The following is a 17,347-nucleotide window of genomic DNA, read 5'->3' on the forward strand; positions in this document are numbered from 1 at the left end:
TTAACCCTGACCTAACCCTAACCCTAACCGTGAAATTTCTGTTATGGTCCGTCTCACCCTCATGTCACTCCAAAACCGCACGTCCAAGCTCTTCTGCGGCTGTCATGCTCAACAAAAGTGTCATAAAAGTAGTCCGCTGTATTTAAGGTCTTCTAAAATCATATGATAGCTTTGTGTTAGGAACAGGCCGAAATTTAAGTCTTTATTTGCAGAAAACATCAGCTTCTTTCGTCCAACTTCCGTATATTTAAACCTGGCGCGTCACGAGCCTCGCGAGAACAAATTAAATTGGAGCAAGTTTTCTTTCGCCCCGCCTACTTTCCAGCATAGAGAATGAATTTTGTTCACTCAGAATACAGACAACACAAAATGGCAGAAAACTAGTTTAGGGAGCTATTTCGGACACAAAACTTATTTGGATGAGAGAAACTAAGCTTTCTGAATCTTCGAAACAGCCATGGTTCATTTTTATTTATGCATGGTCTGTCTGAATACTCGATTCTGATTGGCTGGAAGGTGTGCAATAAAAACGTCGTTATATAGATCTGTGGTTCTAAGTCAGTTTTATCATAGACATACAGAGAGAGATGAAATACTCGCTTTTAAAAATGAGTAAATTAGTCATTTTCTGTTGGCATACATTGGTTATATTTATTCAATTTTCCATCATCTTGGGCATATCTGAGACGCTCCAAGTCCAGCCAGAGTTATTGTATCAGGCAATAGGTGTTTTTGTGTGTGTGTGTGTGTGTGTGTGTGTGTGTGTGCAAAAATCTGACTAAATAACTAACAAATGTAGGCCTATGATCTACAAATTAAAAGCAACTGGAATGTACCAAAATTGGCAAGTAATTATTGTGATTATTTAAAAAATGAGACCGTAAACTACATGATGTGATACCTCACCTCTCATCAAACACAATACGAGAGTCAACAACATTCACAGATAGGCTACATGTGTCCTCCAAATACTGCCAAAAACACATCACAGAAATATACAAATAATCCACCCACGACCACCCTGAAATTATAGAGGAAATATTTATTTAGACAACCAAATGCATGCCAGAAACACCAATTTTACATAACTGACAGCTCCCTTCTCCTCCCTTGCTTCACCAGCCAGCTCCAAATCAACTCCTTCTGGGGCAGGGAGTGGATGGGAGAGCCATCTGGTGGATATACCTCTGTATCGCATTGAAATGACAATTGCAGAAAAGTTGGGGGAAACCTGTATGAGTGAAAAGACTATGGACCTATAATACATAAAAAGGGACAGAGTATGTTTAGATGGTGTAATCTTTTGCAAACGGCAAAAATATTATTCACATCTCGTACATCTTGCATGGCACAGAAATGACCTCTCGCACAACACACCGACAATAAAAATAAAGATGCACAAAGGCAGAATTCACATGCAGTGTGTTCTCCACGCCATCTAATCTGACCGAACCCACACATTTTTTTTAGGGAGATTCACAGCTAATCATGATTTATTATTTCTTGTTAGTTTTGCACAATGAATGAAGTTAATACAAGAAAGACCTAAAGAGAGACAGAAAAAGAAAGAACGTAAAACTGAGATTAAAGGTACAGAAGAGATCTGAAAACAGCCTCATCTGCAAACACGTAACACGAATCTTAGCCTAAAAACAAATAATTGGTCCGTCTATGGGTACTGCGCCCCGTCAGCCACGTTTACAACTGAATAGAAAAAAATATCAAAAATAAATGCAACCCTTTGAACAATAAACAATAACCAGCAATAAATAATCAAGTGGTGTTCCGCTGTATATATGTACATATACTAGGGTCACTCAGCATTCAGCCTAACATAGACTGAACTGGCAAATGAATGACGTAAACTTATGAAATATGAGTAATAATAATTTAGAAATACACTACAGACATTATGGAAATATCTAAAAAGATGTTCTTTCATTTTTACGCAACCGACATTTAGAACGATCATCTACACGGCTGTAATCCGCAGATAGTTTTGACTATGCAACTGGTTTGGAAGAGCTTATTCATTCAACTCATGCACATTGTTTTTGAAACCTAAATTTTGGCAGAAATGGTCACCACAGTTAGACCTTTTTTTAAGTCAGTCAGGCCCACTTGATTATCTGAAACAATTAACACGAACATCAAAACGCTTCTGAGGATCAGAGGTTAGACAAGCTGTTACTAAGACATGCCTTATTTTCACCTTTGACCAATTGTGTCCATAATTACTTAGTGTTGTTCTATGTACAGTACAATGCTTGCTCATATATTACAGTCTTTACAAATCAGAGCAACTGGCTTCCAGTTTTCCAGGTGCCAAATTCGCTCCACCACGTCTTCTCCACAATCACAGACCGTATTTTGTCACATCGACAAATAAGTTTCCTTTGACACCAAATGCATCTTCTTTTCCCGTTGGCACTTTCCCTTTTAATCACAAAGGTTTTTTTGGCAAACGACTGTCTTAGAAATGCGTGCTTTGATGAAAACCATCACGTGTATGACGTCGGATCTGTAACACTAGTAGTGTAAAAGGTCTTTGCTGTCACATCACAACAACAAAGAGAATGTGCTTTCCCTGGTGAACGGGTGACATGAGCAGGATTCCAGTTGAGTTCACCGTTTTTGAGTTTTGTGCTATCGATTATGGCCGCACTGCACGCATGTCTGTTGTATGAGTGACTGATGCAGATGTTTACAAGTGTGTGTCGTCGACTGAGTGTGCGTGTGTGTCTCACACGCTGCGTGGTGGTCTCTGCTGTTCGTGGGTCCTGCGGTTGCGCCCCCTCTTGTTCTCCTGGAGCTGTTTCCACTTGGCTGTGTTAGGAGGTCCTCTCTGAGGGGTCTGGGTACCTCTTTTCCCCTGGTTCGGCTGTGCTCTTTGGCTCTCGGGAGCACTCTGGACCTTCTGCGCGCTCTGAGTGTCCGGTTTGGTGCTTTGGATCTCTGTGCTCATGGTACTTCCCGGGACTTGACTTCTCTGCGAGCCGGTGGATTTGGGAAGAATCTGAACACTCGGGTTGTTCGGCACTTTGGGTGTGTTTTGGGCTCTCTGCGTCGGGTTTTGCGAGCTCAGAGCCGTCATTTGAGAGGTTTTCTCTGTTTTTATCCCCACACCTGCTCCGGTATTGACTTTGGGGGCTTTTTTACCCTTTGGCTTCTTCTCTCGCTTCCAAACCCGCTCGCAGAACTCGTCCACACTGTTGAGATCTGGGTGCTCCAGCAGGCTCATGAAATCCCGGTACCAGAGTTTGTGTTTTGGGGACGGATCCTTATCATTGGCTCCCGCCCGGAGAAGCAGCTCACCCACGCGCTGAGATGGGATGACCTGGAGATTGATACGCCGCAAGGGCTGGATGAAGCCGTGCTCTACGGCGTGGCAGAGGTACACTCCTGAATCGGCCTGGGTTAGACTTCGGATAAGTAAACCTTGGCCCGTAAGACTCACCCTTTCATCAATCACAATCTGACATGGAGAAAAAGAGATTGAGTTAGGACTGCTCGTTTTTTAAAAATGGTCCCAGACCAGGACTTAAATGCTAAGGGTCACATCTGGGGTGCAAGGATAAACTACAGCACAGTTTGGGGATTTTCTTACACAGCAGGAAGGCTGAAATTTGACCGTTATTATATTAACATGATGACCGTCTGGGCTGAGGTGTTACTTTAGCGCTATTTTTTGCCTGATCATATCTGAAAGAGAAACACAGCTGGTGTATGTGTGGTGTTGGGTGGTAAGGGAGGGAAGGAGGGTCATTATGTCATATCCTGTTCATTAAAATCCCTTAATTTACTAGTCACAACATTCCCCTTAACCTTTGTAAAACAGCAACATTTTACTTAATGATAATTACAATTTTTGTGGTCAGTAAGATGTATATATATATATATATATATATATATATATATATATATATAAAGAAATTAATACTTTTATTCAGCAAGAACTTTAAATTGATCAAAAGTGACAGCAAAGAAAACATATTTCTATTTCAAATAAATGCTGTTCTTTTGAACTTTCTATTCATCAAATAATCCTGAAAAAATATATTATGGTTACACAAAAATATTAGGCAGCCCAACTGTTTTCAACATTGATAATACATTTTTTTTTTTTTTTTTTTGAGCAGCAAATCATCGACTGAAGAAATGGATGCTGAAAATTCAGCTTTGCCACCACAGGAATTAACTACATTTTAAAATATATTAAACTAGAAAACAGTTATTTTTGATCAAATAAATGCAGCCTTGGTGAGATCATAACACAACAATGACTCAACCAATGGCGTGAGTTGGGGGGCGGAGTTTTCCATTTGGCCAAGCAATGGCAGATCTAAGTGATTCCATTTGCTAAAGCTTTTGACAGAAATTATCTTTAAAATGCATTTCTTTTTTCAATGAAAATGAATTACATAAAATAATGACTGGTGCATCAGATAGACTAGACAGAATAGCCTTGCTGGCTTATGTTCTTGTTTTTAAGTGTATATGCATGTACCTCATGTTTCCGCTCGTCGTTGGGTCTCTGTAGCTGCCAGTAGATTAGAGCTCTCTGAGACTTTGGGCTGCATTCCAGAAACATACTGCTGTTCTCTACGCCATACACACTTCTCTCCTCCACACTGCTGTAACCTTCCAGATCATCTAACACACACACACAGACACAGACACATGAGGAGGTAATGTTCAGTAATGCCCAGAGTACTGAAATAGAAGAATGTATCAGTGGCATCTGCACAAATTAAAGATTATAGTGCATAAATTCTTCTCAAGCGAACTTCACTGTTCAGATTTAATTCTAATGTGTTGTTGATCACCTGTATTAAAGTGTACCATTCATTTCATTGAATTATTGGAAGTTGCTTTTTAGGAACACAGGTAGGTCACAATATTCAGTGCATTAGATTATAAAAGATGTGTAAGATTAAATGCACCTATTTTAAGCCAATCGATGAACTTTATGTTTTTTTCTTGAATTTGTGACATTTGGACATTTGTGCATTTCCTCACTTTGGTTTAGGCAAATGATTGATTGTGCATGATCAGGAAAAAATAGCCAGAGATGCCACTGCTATGTAGTACATGTACTGTGTTTATTCTTACCATTATGTTGCAGATCAGAGCACTGGGAAAGAGGATCCCCATTTCTGATGTCCTGACGTCTTGTTCTCCTGTTAAATAAAAATGATTGAATAAGACACATGATGTGATGTAGATCTTCCCAGCTAACAAAAATATGTTCTAAGATCATTTTGCTAACAAAGTTCAAATCAAAACTTTGTTCTCTGAACGTTCAGAAATAACATAAATGTTTCTTGGTTACGCAAACATTAAGAAAAATTGAACTTAGTGTTTATCATTTGCAACACTACTACACTCAGGCCACTAGAGCGCACTGTTGTTTCAAACACCTACATTGTACCATATTGCCCTCTAGACTTAAAAATGATGTGTGATTTTTTTAGATGGTAAAATACTTTATACTATTCCAGATTGATGCACAGAGACAATAATTGAGCTATTTGTGTAAACAATGTTCCTCCAACATTGGCCAACACTGATCCATCCAATACAATCTGTTTGTCATCACAAAGGCAGATGGGGAAAGTGCTTGGGAAAACTTGCAAATCCATGTGGTTCCATGACGGAAATTTAGGTGCATGAAGGAGGGACATGTGCTTGACGTGTTGGTGCCCTAGTTGGATTCATGGAGAGCTATTTCATAATGTTCAAATATATGTTTTTGAAATATATTGTAACAACAGCTCTGCACATCATTCTCATCTAAAAGAGTCTTTCATTCTCCATTATAGCATTTACAACCACTTTAAGAGTGCAGATTCACCTCTTAGATGCTAACACGGGCCAGGGACTGAGCCAAGGCCGGCACTCTTATCCATTCACAACTGTACTGAAAGGCTGAGAAGATTTCCTGTGTCGAACTGAAAACATTCAGAATCTGGTGTGAAGGCTGCCTTTAGCTGAGGTTTAGCTGCAGTAGATCTTGGAGAATGATAAGTGAAATATGAAAACCTGCTGAGATTCTGTGCAAAACGTGTTTGAAACAGCCTCGTTGTCATTTCCCCATGATCTTAATTTTCTTTTCCTGTTCTGTTCTTGTATTTTCAGTGTATATGTCTCCTCGTTTTCTCTCGTTTTGCTAAGGCGTGCACACACACACACACATTCCTTGACTCTGGCTGTCTCGGCACGTGCGGTAAGGACGTCTGTTTTGCATTTTAGGCACAGTGAAAATATTTGGAGTGGCGTGGACCATCCTGGTGCCACGAGGGTGTGTCGAGACCAAAGCCATGGCCCTCTTCTTCCTCTGCGAAGGTGTAGCTGGCACAGATAGTGTGTGTGTTTTACTATAAATATATTAACAGTGGTACATAGTGTATTGTGAGCATGTGTTTATAGTGTTTAAAAGCAGCATGAATACTTGGATCCAGGTGTTTGTACTTGTCTATGCATGTGCATTGTGTGTTGAGATGCAGAATTTGCAGTGCACTTAACACCTGAACAGTGAATATGGTGGCAAAATTTGTGCTAAAATGTCATTGACTTAAAGGGATAGTTCACCGAAAAATGATGTTTTGTCATTTACTCACCTAAATGTTGAAAAATGTCTCAAAAAAGTTAAATGGGATTGTTTTGGACCCCATTGACTTTCATTGTATGGATAAAAACAGTTGTTCAAAATATCTTATTTTGCATTCCACAGAAGAAAGAAAGTCATACTTGTTTGGAATGACACAAGGATAAGTAAATAATGACAAAGATTTTATTTTTGGGTGAACTGTCCCTTTAAGAAGTTCATCAATATGTGCTTACCTCTTAGCAGTGGGAAAATATCGAGAGCATTCGGTCCCGTCCCAGGCACAATATGGATCTCTTGCCAGGCAACACTCGGCACAGGCCTTCCCGTAGACCTCACAGCGGTGCAGGGGCATCTGGGAAATCCCTAAATCTGACCCGAGGTACAGCTGTTGCTGTTGACAGATGAACATACAAGTCTATTAGGACAAGGTTTACTCTCTGCTAATGGCTGGTGAAGAGTCATTTCAAGCAGACGTACTTGTTTAGTGGAGAGCTCCATGGCAGTAATAGGTGTTGGCTCCTAAAAGAGAAAACACAGCATTTTAAGATCCGAGGATATTTGTTTGATGACATGCTATGGCTGTGCAGACAGATTTATGGGAGAACAATTAAATATACTAAGGTGAAAATTATAGTTGGATTATTTCGATTCCAATAGCAAGCAGAAACGCACAGCTCTCTTGGTAATGAACAGTTGGAGCTCATACCCTAAACACCGTCATCTCTTCCAGCACCACTTCCTCCAGATCATGCCAGCTTTCCCTGGGAATGGTCACCACCTTCAACACGGTTCCTAAATCTGATTTGGGATTAGAATATATTTATATTCATCATGCTTTATACAATATCTCATAGTAATTGTAACTTTTTCTCTTCTCAGAAAAAAATAAATATCATATGGGTCTGAAACAACATGAGTGTGAATAAAAAAATTGAAATAGAAAACATTTGTAGTTTTGTGTGAACTAAGAGAGCTCAGAAAACATTCAAGGGGACATAAAACTACTTGAAATATTTTAAAATCAGACAATGCAACCACTACATTAAACTACTAACTAAACTGCACTATAAGCCAAAACAATTAAAAATCAAGATATTCCTTATTTTAGTCTTGGAAAACCTGGATTATATGATGGAATGCATCATATATGTTTTGATTTGTTTATTCAGAAGTTATATTTCTGTATTGACGAAGTGTTGGTTGGTTTTACTAGCCTGTGCCGATGAACATGACTTCGTACTGGCCGTCCTCAGCTTCCACACGGTCCACTACCAGCTGAGTGAACTGATACTCCACGTTCGTGCGCACAACTATGGGCTTCCCACCCATCGGTTGCACAGGGTTATACATGGCTGGGTGCAGGCGTGCAAATGTTATTACATCATCGGGAAGGTCTTTGGTGGAGTCAAAACCTCCGAACGTTTTGCTGGGACACTACAGTGGGTAAGAGAGGGGAGATGAAGGGTTAAAACTTCTCACTGATGCAGAGGTTCAGGTTTCAAGATGGAATTCTGAATAATGTAGTGTGGTTTTAGTTATTTTTGAAGTGTTATTAAAAAACGTGTTTATTGCATTAGAAGTATTTTTGCAAGAATTAATTATCAGACAAATTCTGGTAAATGTGCTTCCAAATAGGCTAATAAAGTACAGTATATTATTAGTTGGAAGAATAGTTTATTGTGATTATTATTATTTTGTATTAATATTTGACAAAAATGCACAGATATAAAGTTGTAATTTGTCAGAAAACATAAAAAAAAGTGTTAATGCCAAATATATTGGCCAGTACTCACTGTGCCAGGACGGGGGTATGGCACTCTGCCCTGGAAGGGAACCCACTGGTAGTTTGGCCCGTCCCTGTGGGCATATGGACCTAGAAATACCCTTCGGATGTCTGCCATACTATACATGCATATAGCTGATCCACGGAAGATATTACTGAGGAAAGAAGAGGGAAGAAAATGGAGGTTAAATCGTTTATTTAACACAAAAGCTTACATTTCCAGAAGCGTGTATATGAGAAGTGATTGATCCATTTTAATTCAACAAGAAAAATGTTGGGAAGGACAAATGTTTGCATGGATTTAATGGATCAGGAATTGATTAAAATTGGAAATGGAGCTTTATGACAGGTGGTCTCTATCTGAAAGGTGGTTGTTAAAAATAAAATAAAAAATATGAGGGCTTGGCGAAGTCATCTGAAAAAGCAAGTTTTTTTATATTTTGATGAAAGATCATAAATGTAAAATATGTCAGGCAGAATCCTTGTACTGTATCTCCATATTTTGTCTTTTTTTATAAATTATTACTATTGGTCACACTTTATGTCTGTCTGTGGATTTTGCAAGTATTTAACAAATGAAAATTTTCTTTACTCTAGAAGAAACACTATATATGTAAAGGCTAATGTTTTATGTATGTGAGAAGCGGAGACGAGTGTCTTAGTCTAGATTTGTTGTCGAGTCATAGCAAATATGGTCTTAATTATGCGTAGCACTTGTAACATGAGCTTTTGGCCAAATGACAGAAAAAACAAAGTACCCAGATAGCTATAATAACCTGCAAGTTGATGAAAACATAATGCGATTCACTTGCTGCATCAGATGTGGCTGTTCTAATGACGGACAAAACATGTATCAAAAAACCTTGTAACTCCATTTAAGCTTGATTCTGGTAAAACATTAATGATATAATGGCACATGCAAGTGTCTGACCATATATGAAGCCACAATATCAACTTTGACAACAAAGTGTTTGAATATGTAACAAATACAGTTTTTTTTTTTCATTTCCCGAAAAGTAGCAATTTTGGACATACAAGGTTTCAGCCCATCAGCGACGATATGCAAAAATAAATAACACAATAAGACCAAGGTTGATTCTGATTTCATGCTTACTTTGATGTGTGTTAGCTGATGTACAAAATTAGCATTTGTATTGCAGTGTATATGTGTGTATCCAAGCCGTTATTCCCCCTATACAGCCATGAAACCAAACACACTGTGGTGGATCAGCCCTTAGCATTTGTAAAATGTTAATTAGTGAGAAAATCAATTAACCACAGGGCACATGAATAAACGAATTCCCTATCACTCAGTCAGGGTCCCAGACATAAAAACGCGCACACACACACACATACATGTGCTTTCACACTCTTAACACACATACACACCCAGATAGAGCGAGAGATAAAATACTGATCCATCACCGCAGAGTTCAGGCCTCATTAAGTGGCAATATTAAAAGCAAGTTCCTAGAATGCACTTCTATTCATCTCAGAAACAGGGCACTTAGAAAACCAATTAAAGCAGTCTAATTCTTTAAAGCCCGTAATTGAATTTTTGAGTGTTGTGTTCCCTGCATACATTAGGAAATCAGTGAGTTGGGAACACATGAGCACGATGTGCACGGTTTGGACGATCGCTTTTGCCTCTCTCGCTTTTTGACAGTGATTAATCGTGATATGTTTGTCTTCTTCCTCATCTCATGTTTACATGCACGCACACCTCCGCACACACACAAACAGTGTGCTCATCCATCATCTTAAAAGTCTCCCCCTCTTCTGAAAATCGTTTATCTGCTTTTGTTACTGCCTTCACCCCTCCCCAGCCCTCCGCTCATCGCCAGCAAGCCCGGGGAAGAGTTTGGCTGGCTGGGGAGAGAGATTCAGGTTACCACCTTAATCATATTTCCACTGAGCTTAAGCTGAATAGGGAAACAGGTAAGAGGGGGCAGAGACCAGGATAAGAAGGAAATTCCCATCCAGAGTGCAGCGATGTGAAGCGCCTGTCTGAGTTTAACCAGATTATCGAACTGCAAAGCTTCTAAAGCGCCAAACATATCATGCATCACAAAATCACAGCCATCTCATAAAAGAGAAAAGAAAATAAGAAGGAAAGAAGGGAGAAAGAAAAAGTGTGAAGAAAAGAAGGAAGGAAGGAAGGAAGGAAGGATGGAAGGAAAAAGGGAAGGAATGAAGAAAAGGGAAGGGGAAAAGCAAAGAAATGAAGGAGGGAGGGAGGGAGGGAAGGAAGGAAGGAAGGAAGGAAGGAAGGAAGGAAGGAAGGAAGGAAGGAAGGAAGGAAGGAAGGAAGGAAGGAAGCAAAGAAATGAAGGAAGCAAAGAAATGAAGGAAGGAAGCAAAGAAATGAAGGAAAAAGTGAAGGAAGGAAGGAAGGAAGGAAGGAAGGAAGGAAGGAAGGAAGGAAGGAAGGAAGGAAGCAAAGAAATGAAGGAAAAAGTGAAGGAAGGAATGAAGGAAGGAAGGAAAAAGGTAAGGAATGAAGAAAAGGGAAGCGGAAAAGCAAAGAAATGAAGGAGGGAGGGAGGGAAGGAAGGAAGGAAGGAAATGAAGGAAAAGGTGAAGGAAGGAATGAAGGAAGGAAGGAAGGAAGGAAGGAAGGAGGCAAAGAAATGAAGGAAAAAGTGAAGGAAGGAAGGAAAAAGGGAAGGAATGAAGAAAAGGGAAGGTGAAAAGCAAAGAAATGAAGGAGGGAGGGAGGGAGGGAAGGAGGGAAGGAAGGAAGGAAGGAAGGAAAAAACAATGGAATCAAATAGGAAAAAAGGAAAAAAGCTAAGAAAATAAAGAAGGAAAGGAAAGGAAAGGAAAGGAAAGGAAAGGAAAGGAAAGGAAAGGAAAGGAAAGGAAAGGAAAGGAAAGGAAAGGAAAGCATCCTATGTAACTTCTTACGAAATATCTGTTAAGGTTAATTGAATGTATGTCTGTATTACCTGGATGTAGTAAACACAGCGTAGATCACTGGATTCTTTGGGTCTTTAGCACTCATCAGAAACACATCCTCTGGAAGTTAAATAAAAAAATTAGCGTTATTAAAATGTACCTTAAACTTTACTGACAGCATCTGGAATGTAGCAATGGAAATGTATGTGCCAATTGTTGTAAGTTTGAACTTCTAAAGTGTTTTAGAGGTAATCTACCCACAACATTTCTAGACATTACAGCGTTCATAGACATACTTACGCAGCTCATCAAAATGTGTGTCTATGCCATTGAGTCCGGGCACTGAGCAGGTCAGCTTGGCTTTCAAGAAGGTCGTCCATTTGTTCACGAGACTCCTGTGTCCACCCATGTCATTCTAGAAAAAAATCAAGCAGATTAGCCATGTTCTTAAAAAAAGTTTTAAACATTAGTATATGATAACACTGTGTGTACAAAGGCACTGGAAAAGTTTGCTTATCCATGTGCGCGTTTTATGTTTCTGTATGTGATGATACCTTACACAGTTGTCCTATCCTGGAGATAGTAGCTTTGCCTGTATGTTCACCATCCATGGCATTCTCTTTGAAGAACAGGAAGATCTTGTCATCTTCAGGATTATCGCTTTCTGGGATCAGGTGTATTCCTAGAAACCTGGGGTCTGGAATACACACACACAATGCATCAGAACTTCAGTTTCATAGTACTGAAAGAAGATACAGAAGGAATTGAGCTGTTTAAATCAGGGAAGTTCAAACACACAGAAATGATTGCATACTTCATTAGCTTTTCCAAAATGAGCCAAGACCTCAGTATCGCCAGTTACAGGGGGATCACTCCTACCCAGCTGTGACCGCTCAGAAATGAAACGTAACACGTCCCCCACCCACGCGGGCGGCACACGCACACAGCGACATGCAGTGCTGCATTACATTGCAACAGACCCATCAGAATGTGAAGTTTAAACAGCGGAACAAACATTTACCGAAGACCGACTGCGTTCATGCACAATAAATGTGTATGTGTCCGTAGAGACGCCAATGATACAGTTCCACCCATGTCATTCAATACACTGACTGTTTCCCAAAGATATTCAACTTGTTCCAGCCTTCCAAACATTCTCTAACCGAATGTTTGCTCTATAAAGACTGATCCTCTTTGAAGTTCAGGAAGAATAACCATCAACAGCCATTGGCCACGTTGTCTGAGGATAGCAAGAGGCCCGTGTCTCTATTGATAAGGGCTTGATAGAATATCCATGTGACTAATCCTCTAAACGACACTGGCTCTTTTGTGCGAGAGAAACAGCTTTCAGTGCAGGCGAAATGGAAGTAACGTCCAATGTATCCGTGGTAACAGACAGCGAGGATTAAGGTGAGATGAGCGTTTTCAAAAGCACCTTTCCTCGAGAATATAGGGGGGTATTGATGGCGTGGACGTTGACCCTGTATGAGGGGTGAAACGAGAGCCACTCGCAGGAACAGCTGAGACAGGATTAACTTCATGGGAAAACCCTGACCGGCTCTCCTATCTTGATATTGACCTTTTGTGTCCATAAGTCTGCAAAAATGCAGGCGGGATGTTAGAGGAAACACTCAACACCCCGGCCGAGCTAATCTCTCCTGCAGACGCTCACAAAGAGTTTCTTTCTTTCTCTCACACATACACATGCAGGGACATAAACTCATGCACACAAAAGAAAACCCATAAATTTACATTTATTTCACACATTTGCCCTTGGCAGACACATGCTTAGCAAAGTAACATATACTGTGTGATGACTTCAGCAGCCAGCTATGGATAGAAATTGAGCGCTAGGACAAAAATGCACGGACAGACACATATATGCAAGCACATGTATATGCAGTGTCTATACAAACTTTACAAACTGACTTGAGTTAGAAAAATATCTCAGTTACAAGAAAACGGCATGTCTAATACTGTATTTCATATCACAGCATGAATTCAAAGCAGAATTATCTGTTGTGGATTTCCAAGCAGCACACACCAATGTTGTTTCACTCCTGAATGAATCAATGTTGTTGAGCAAAATGGTTACGTGACTAATTCAGTGACTCACTCATAAAGACAATCACTTGATTCGTTCCCGAATGAATCATTATTTCTGAAGAAGTTAATACTTACTCATTAAAACAGTCATATCACAGTAACGTTATACATCACAAAACTAACAAAAACATTGTCCAGTCAGAATATTTACCATTCAGCCATCTGGAATCATGCTGCTCAGTTCTGATTGGATGATGTGACCCAAGTGTTCGGAAAATGGCAAAGTCTCGTCCCATGAAGTCTGCTGATGTTCCAGAATACAGTTCTCCATCTGACAAATAGATAAGAGCATAAAATCTCCAATCAGACCACAGATAACTGATTCTAACAATTTAAAGATAAAACAACAACATCTCTGACTGGCTCACCAATCAGGAGGGATGAGGACTGCATCTTTGGATCATAGGGACTTTTCCCACGTCCATTCTCAAAGTAGCTGGCATCCAGTCTGAAGATGTTGTCCTGTGGAAAGGGATAATGAATTAACCAACCACAGCAAAGCATGAATAGTAATTGGATGAGGTAACGGAGAGGTGAATGTCAAAAAAAGTGCCTTTAGGATCTTGTTCAGGAGTCTCTCAATATTAAAAAAGTTACAGTTTTTGAAGAAAAACACAAAATACTTAAACTCCTACTTTAGATTTGGATCTCTCTAAACTCACGCAAAAAGAACAGCACTCAGCTTATCTTGTTACGTCGAGGCGTTCAGTGCACTTAGGCCATGATTAATTTGCGAGGATCAAATGGTGAAATTCACTGACATTTTTCCACCATGTAAAGGCCATCTCATTTCCCACAGTTGAGGCACTTCTAAATAACACACTCACTGCTTTGTGACACTCTCATTTTCTACTTCACTGGGCTGAAATTGTTAACAGGTTAAATCATCAATTTCCTTTTCATTCCTTTAAACAGTTTGGTGAAAGTGCTTTTGAGATATGTACTGCATGCACATGAGCACATGAGTATGTTTTAATGCCGTTACATTGCTGAGATTCAATTAAAGAAAATGAAGTTTTCTAATTATTGATGTAGAGATTGTGTGTATGTGTGTGTGTGTGTGTGTGTGTGTGTGTGTGTGTGTGTACCTCTGCTCTTTTCCCCATCTCCAGGTAAGAACAGATAGGATGGAAGGCTCCAGTGCCACATATGTAAATATGCGTCTGGTTATAAGACTGCAGCACACGCACAAAGTTTGTGCATTCTTTCTGAAAAAGGCATAACAAAAAAAATACGTGTTAACCGACCAGATATTATAAAACATTCCTATTAAAATATTAACTGACACCAAACAAAATTTTTTTTACTAAAGATACTATATAATATACAACATTTGAGTATAATATATATATTTACTGTATGTATGTATATATATATTTTATACTCAAATGTTGTATATTATATAGTATCTTTAGCAAAACAAATGCTTGTTTGGTGTCATATACACGACATAATATACCACATGTTACAAGTTTTCTTGTAAAATACTTTGCAAATATAATAATTTCTCACTTTCAGACTCTCTGGCTCTGTATAACTCCTCTAATGCAGTTGTGTTACATTTCTAACTTACGATGAAAGATTATACCGCAAGTACATTTTGAGAATGCTTCTAAATTGACACGAGATCTGTAATAAATAGGTTAACGAGAGATTTCAATTCTATGTAAGCCTAATATTTAAGCTTTCAGTGTCATTAAAATGCCTTTGAGTTCCTGCTGGTTGACTGATGACGATCCCACCTGTTTTATCCATCTCAATATCCTGTCAGCCAACTCTCATTAGTGCTGAAAGTGTTAGTGTGTGTCTGGTTTTGATGAAAGGGAAATGTATAGCACATGTCTTTGGGCCATCTTAGTGAGTTGGCGAGAGCTGATGAGTGAATTGTTTTATGTGAATGAATGCTCTTTAATTCCCTTTCAATTGCAAAATATGCGAGGGCTAGGTTCAACAATAATAAACCGACACATTATAAACAGTGCACGCACAAACACACACCTATGTGCGCACACACACCTTTCCACAGCTATTGAGAAAATAAAGCAGGTCCATCTGTGTAAACACTGATGGTCTCGGGCCGATGTGTGCCGTCTGAACGCGAGTTGTCATTTAAGAGCACAGGAAAGGGTGTTGCCATCTCTGTGAGTGTGTGTGTGTTTTCACCACAAAAAGACACACACACTCTTATTCACTGTACGCATGTGTGTGTGATGAAAGCAAAACAGAAGAATAGATAAATGCAGGCCTGTTTCCCTCGATTACATCCAGTTCAGTTCAGTTTGTACAGGCTATTCAAAGCACATAATAAATGCTTGTATAGCACTCTGCATCAGCAGATTCTGTGGCAACACATTCGGTTCTCTTATAAAACCAAAGACCTACCTCACCTGCAACTTCCATACGGCAGCCAATCAGATCACTCCCTCGCACATATGTGTGACCCATCTCTGTCAACCCACACAAAGGAACTTTAGTGTTTCAGTGTAATGGCTTTTCTAAGCTAAAGGAAATGTGTATATTCCTAACATAATCATTCCATGTGCGCTATAAAATTAATCTCTTCCTGCACTGGGCGGAATGTTTGAAATTTCCCATGGCCGTTATTGTTTTTAAGGCCCTCGCCTGCTCCGATAGAGCCAAGTACAGCATTCACGTGAGATAGAGGTGGCTGATCTGGCACTCTTTGCAGTTTACTATGTATACAAACCTCAAGTTGTAATAACTGGGTGGTGTACTGTAATTACAGTGTAACTACTGTGTAATTAGACACATATAACCCTGCTGTTTTATCTTCAAAGTCCATAAAGAAGTGGCCAAAGCTGTGACGCAGAGAAGTGAGCGTTCCTTTATAAGAGTGAGAGATATATCATACCCTTTCAGATAAGAGAAGAGTGTTGGAGATTATGATTTAGACACATCTGCAATTATGCGTAATACTAACAACACAGTAGTGACTAATTTCATTCACACATGAGTGAAGTCATGAAAAGATAATTACAGTAAAGAGCTTGTCAATGTCAAAACTAATGCACAGTTTTTAAAAAGTACAGATTGATTCACCCATGTGAATCTGGCAAACATAATGAAATATTGCCAGGATACATAATTTATCAGTATTTTTTTATAGTACAATATTCAAGCTATTTTATTTTCTTTAAAACAGAACAGATGACTATAAAAAAAATAGACATGTTATGCTCCATTGTGAGATGATTATAGTGATTTGTGTTCCCTTTGCCTCTAACCTTTTATAATGAATTCAGAATAAATATATTGAATGTATTTATTTAAAAGTAAGAACTTAGACTACAAAATGCATAAATACAGTTTGGTAAATGGCAAAGCAAATTTCAAGATATCAAGATATAATTACACAACAAATGTAGACAATTAATACACAAAAGAGACTAACTTACTGTAGCTAATCATTGTGATTCTACAGCACAATGTTCATACTGTATATAAGTCCTGTTTGCTCTGAAGACATATCATTCAATGTCATTTAATTATAATAATTAGTAGAGCAACTACTGGGAAATTACTATGAAAGTCCAGCAACTAGTAGCCAGGAATATACCGTTAATTCACACTAAACTTTTTTGTACAGTATCATTGTCATCTGATCACTTCAAACACAACCCCACTAATTCTTTGCAAATGATGTATTTAAATGTATAGTATTGAGACTTGAATGAACAGTAATGAAATGTGCTGCTGAGATGTTTAACCCTCATCTCACATGAAACACAGCAAGAGTTTAGACCGAGCAGCGAGGCAGTTGTACCAGCTGCCATTCTGGGCTTGTTTTTGCCTCGTCTTGCCAAGCCAAATGTGAGAATGAAGAGCTTTATGTTTGCAGAGAGGGAAATGCACTGATAATTCCCTAATCAAGCTTTCAACAACTCTGTATCCAGAACAAACACTTTCACAGCACGCAAACGCCATTATTC

General features: G+C 39.1%; 1 protein-coding gene across 1 annotated transcript in view; it reads right to left on the minus strand.

The window, feature by feature from the left end:
* Nucleotides 1-741: 741 nt before the first annotated feature.
* Nucleotides 742-17,347, minus strand: part of sema3aa (sema domain, immunoglobulin domain (Ig), short basic domain, secreted, (semaphorin) 3Aa) — a 34,567-nt gene continuing 17,961 nt past the window's right edge. The window contains exons 4-17 of the mRNA XM_084112043.1: nucleotides 14,486-14,605; nucleotides 13,766-13,859; nucleotides 13,549-13,668; nucleotides 11,846-11,988; nucleotides 11,592-11,706; nucleotides 11,342-11,411; nucleotides 8,404-8,548; nucleotides 7,825-8,044; nucleotides 7,317-7,408; nucleotides 7,088-7,129; nucleotides 6,844-7,001; nucleotides 5,113-5,180; nucleotides 4,508-4,653; nucleotides 742-3,475 (exon numbers count right to left, since the gene is read on the minus strand). Coding sequence (XP_083968169.1) covers nucleotides 2,744-3,475; nucleotides 4,508-4,653; nucleotides 5,113-5,180; nucleotides 6,844-7,001; nucleotides 7,088-7,129; nucleotides 7,317-7,408; nucleotides 7,825-8,044; nucleotides 8,404-8,548; nucleotides 11,342-11,411; nucleotides 11,592-11,706; nucleotides 11,846-11,988; nucleotides 13,549-13,668; nucleotides 13,766-13,859; nucleotides 14,486-14,605 — 2,265 coding nt within the window. The 3' untranslated portion in view covers nucleotides 742-2,743. The remainder of the gene's footprint in view (nucleotides 3,476-4,507; nucleotides 4,654-5,112; nucleotides 5,181-6,843; nucleotides 7,002-7,087; nucleotides 7,130-7,316; nucleotides 7,409-7,824; nucleotides 8,045-8,403; nucleotides 8,549-11,341; nucleotides 11,412-11,591; nucleotides 11,707-11,845; nucleotides 11,989-13,548; nucleotides 13,669-13,765; nucleotides 13,860-14,485; nucleotides 14,606-17,347) is intronic.

The sequence above is a fragment of the Abramis brama genome, assembly GCF_963993115.1.
Source record: "Abramis brama genome assembly, chromosome: 4".
NCBI lineage: Eukaryota > Metazoa > Chordata > Actinopteri > Cypriniformes > Leuciscidae > Abramis > Abramis brama.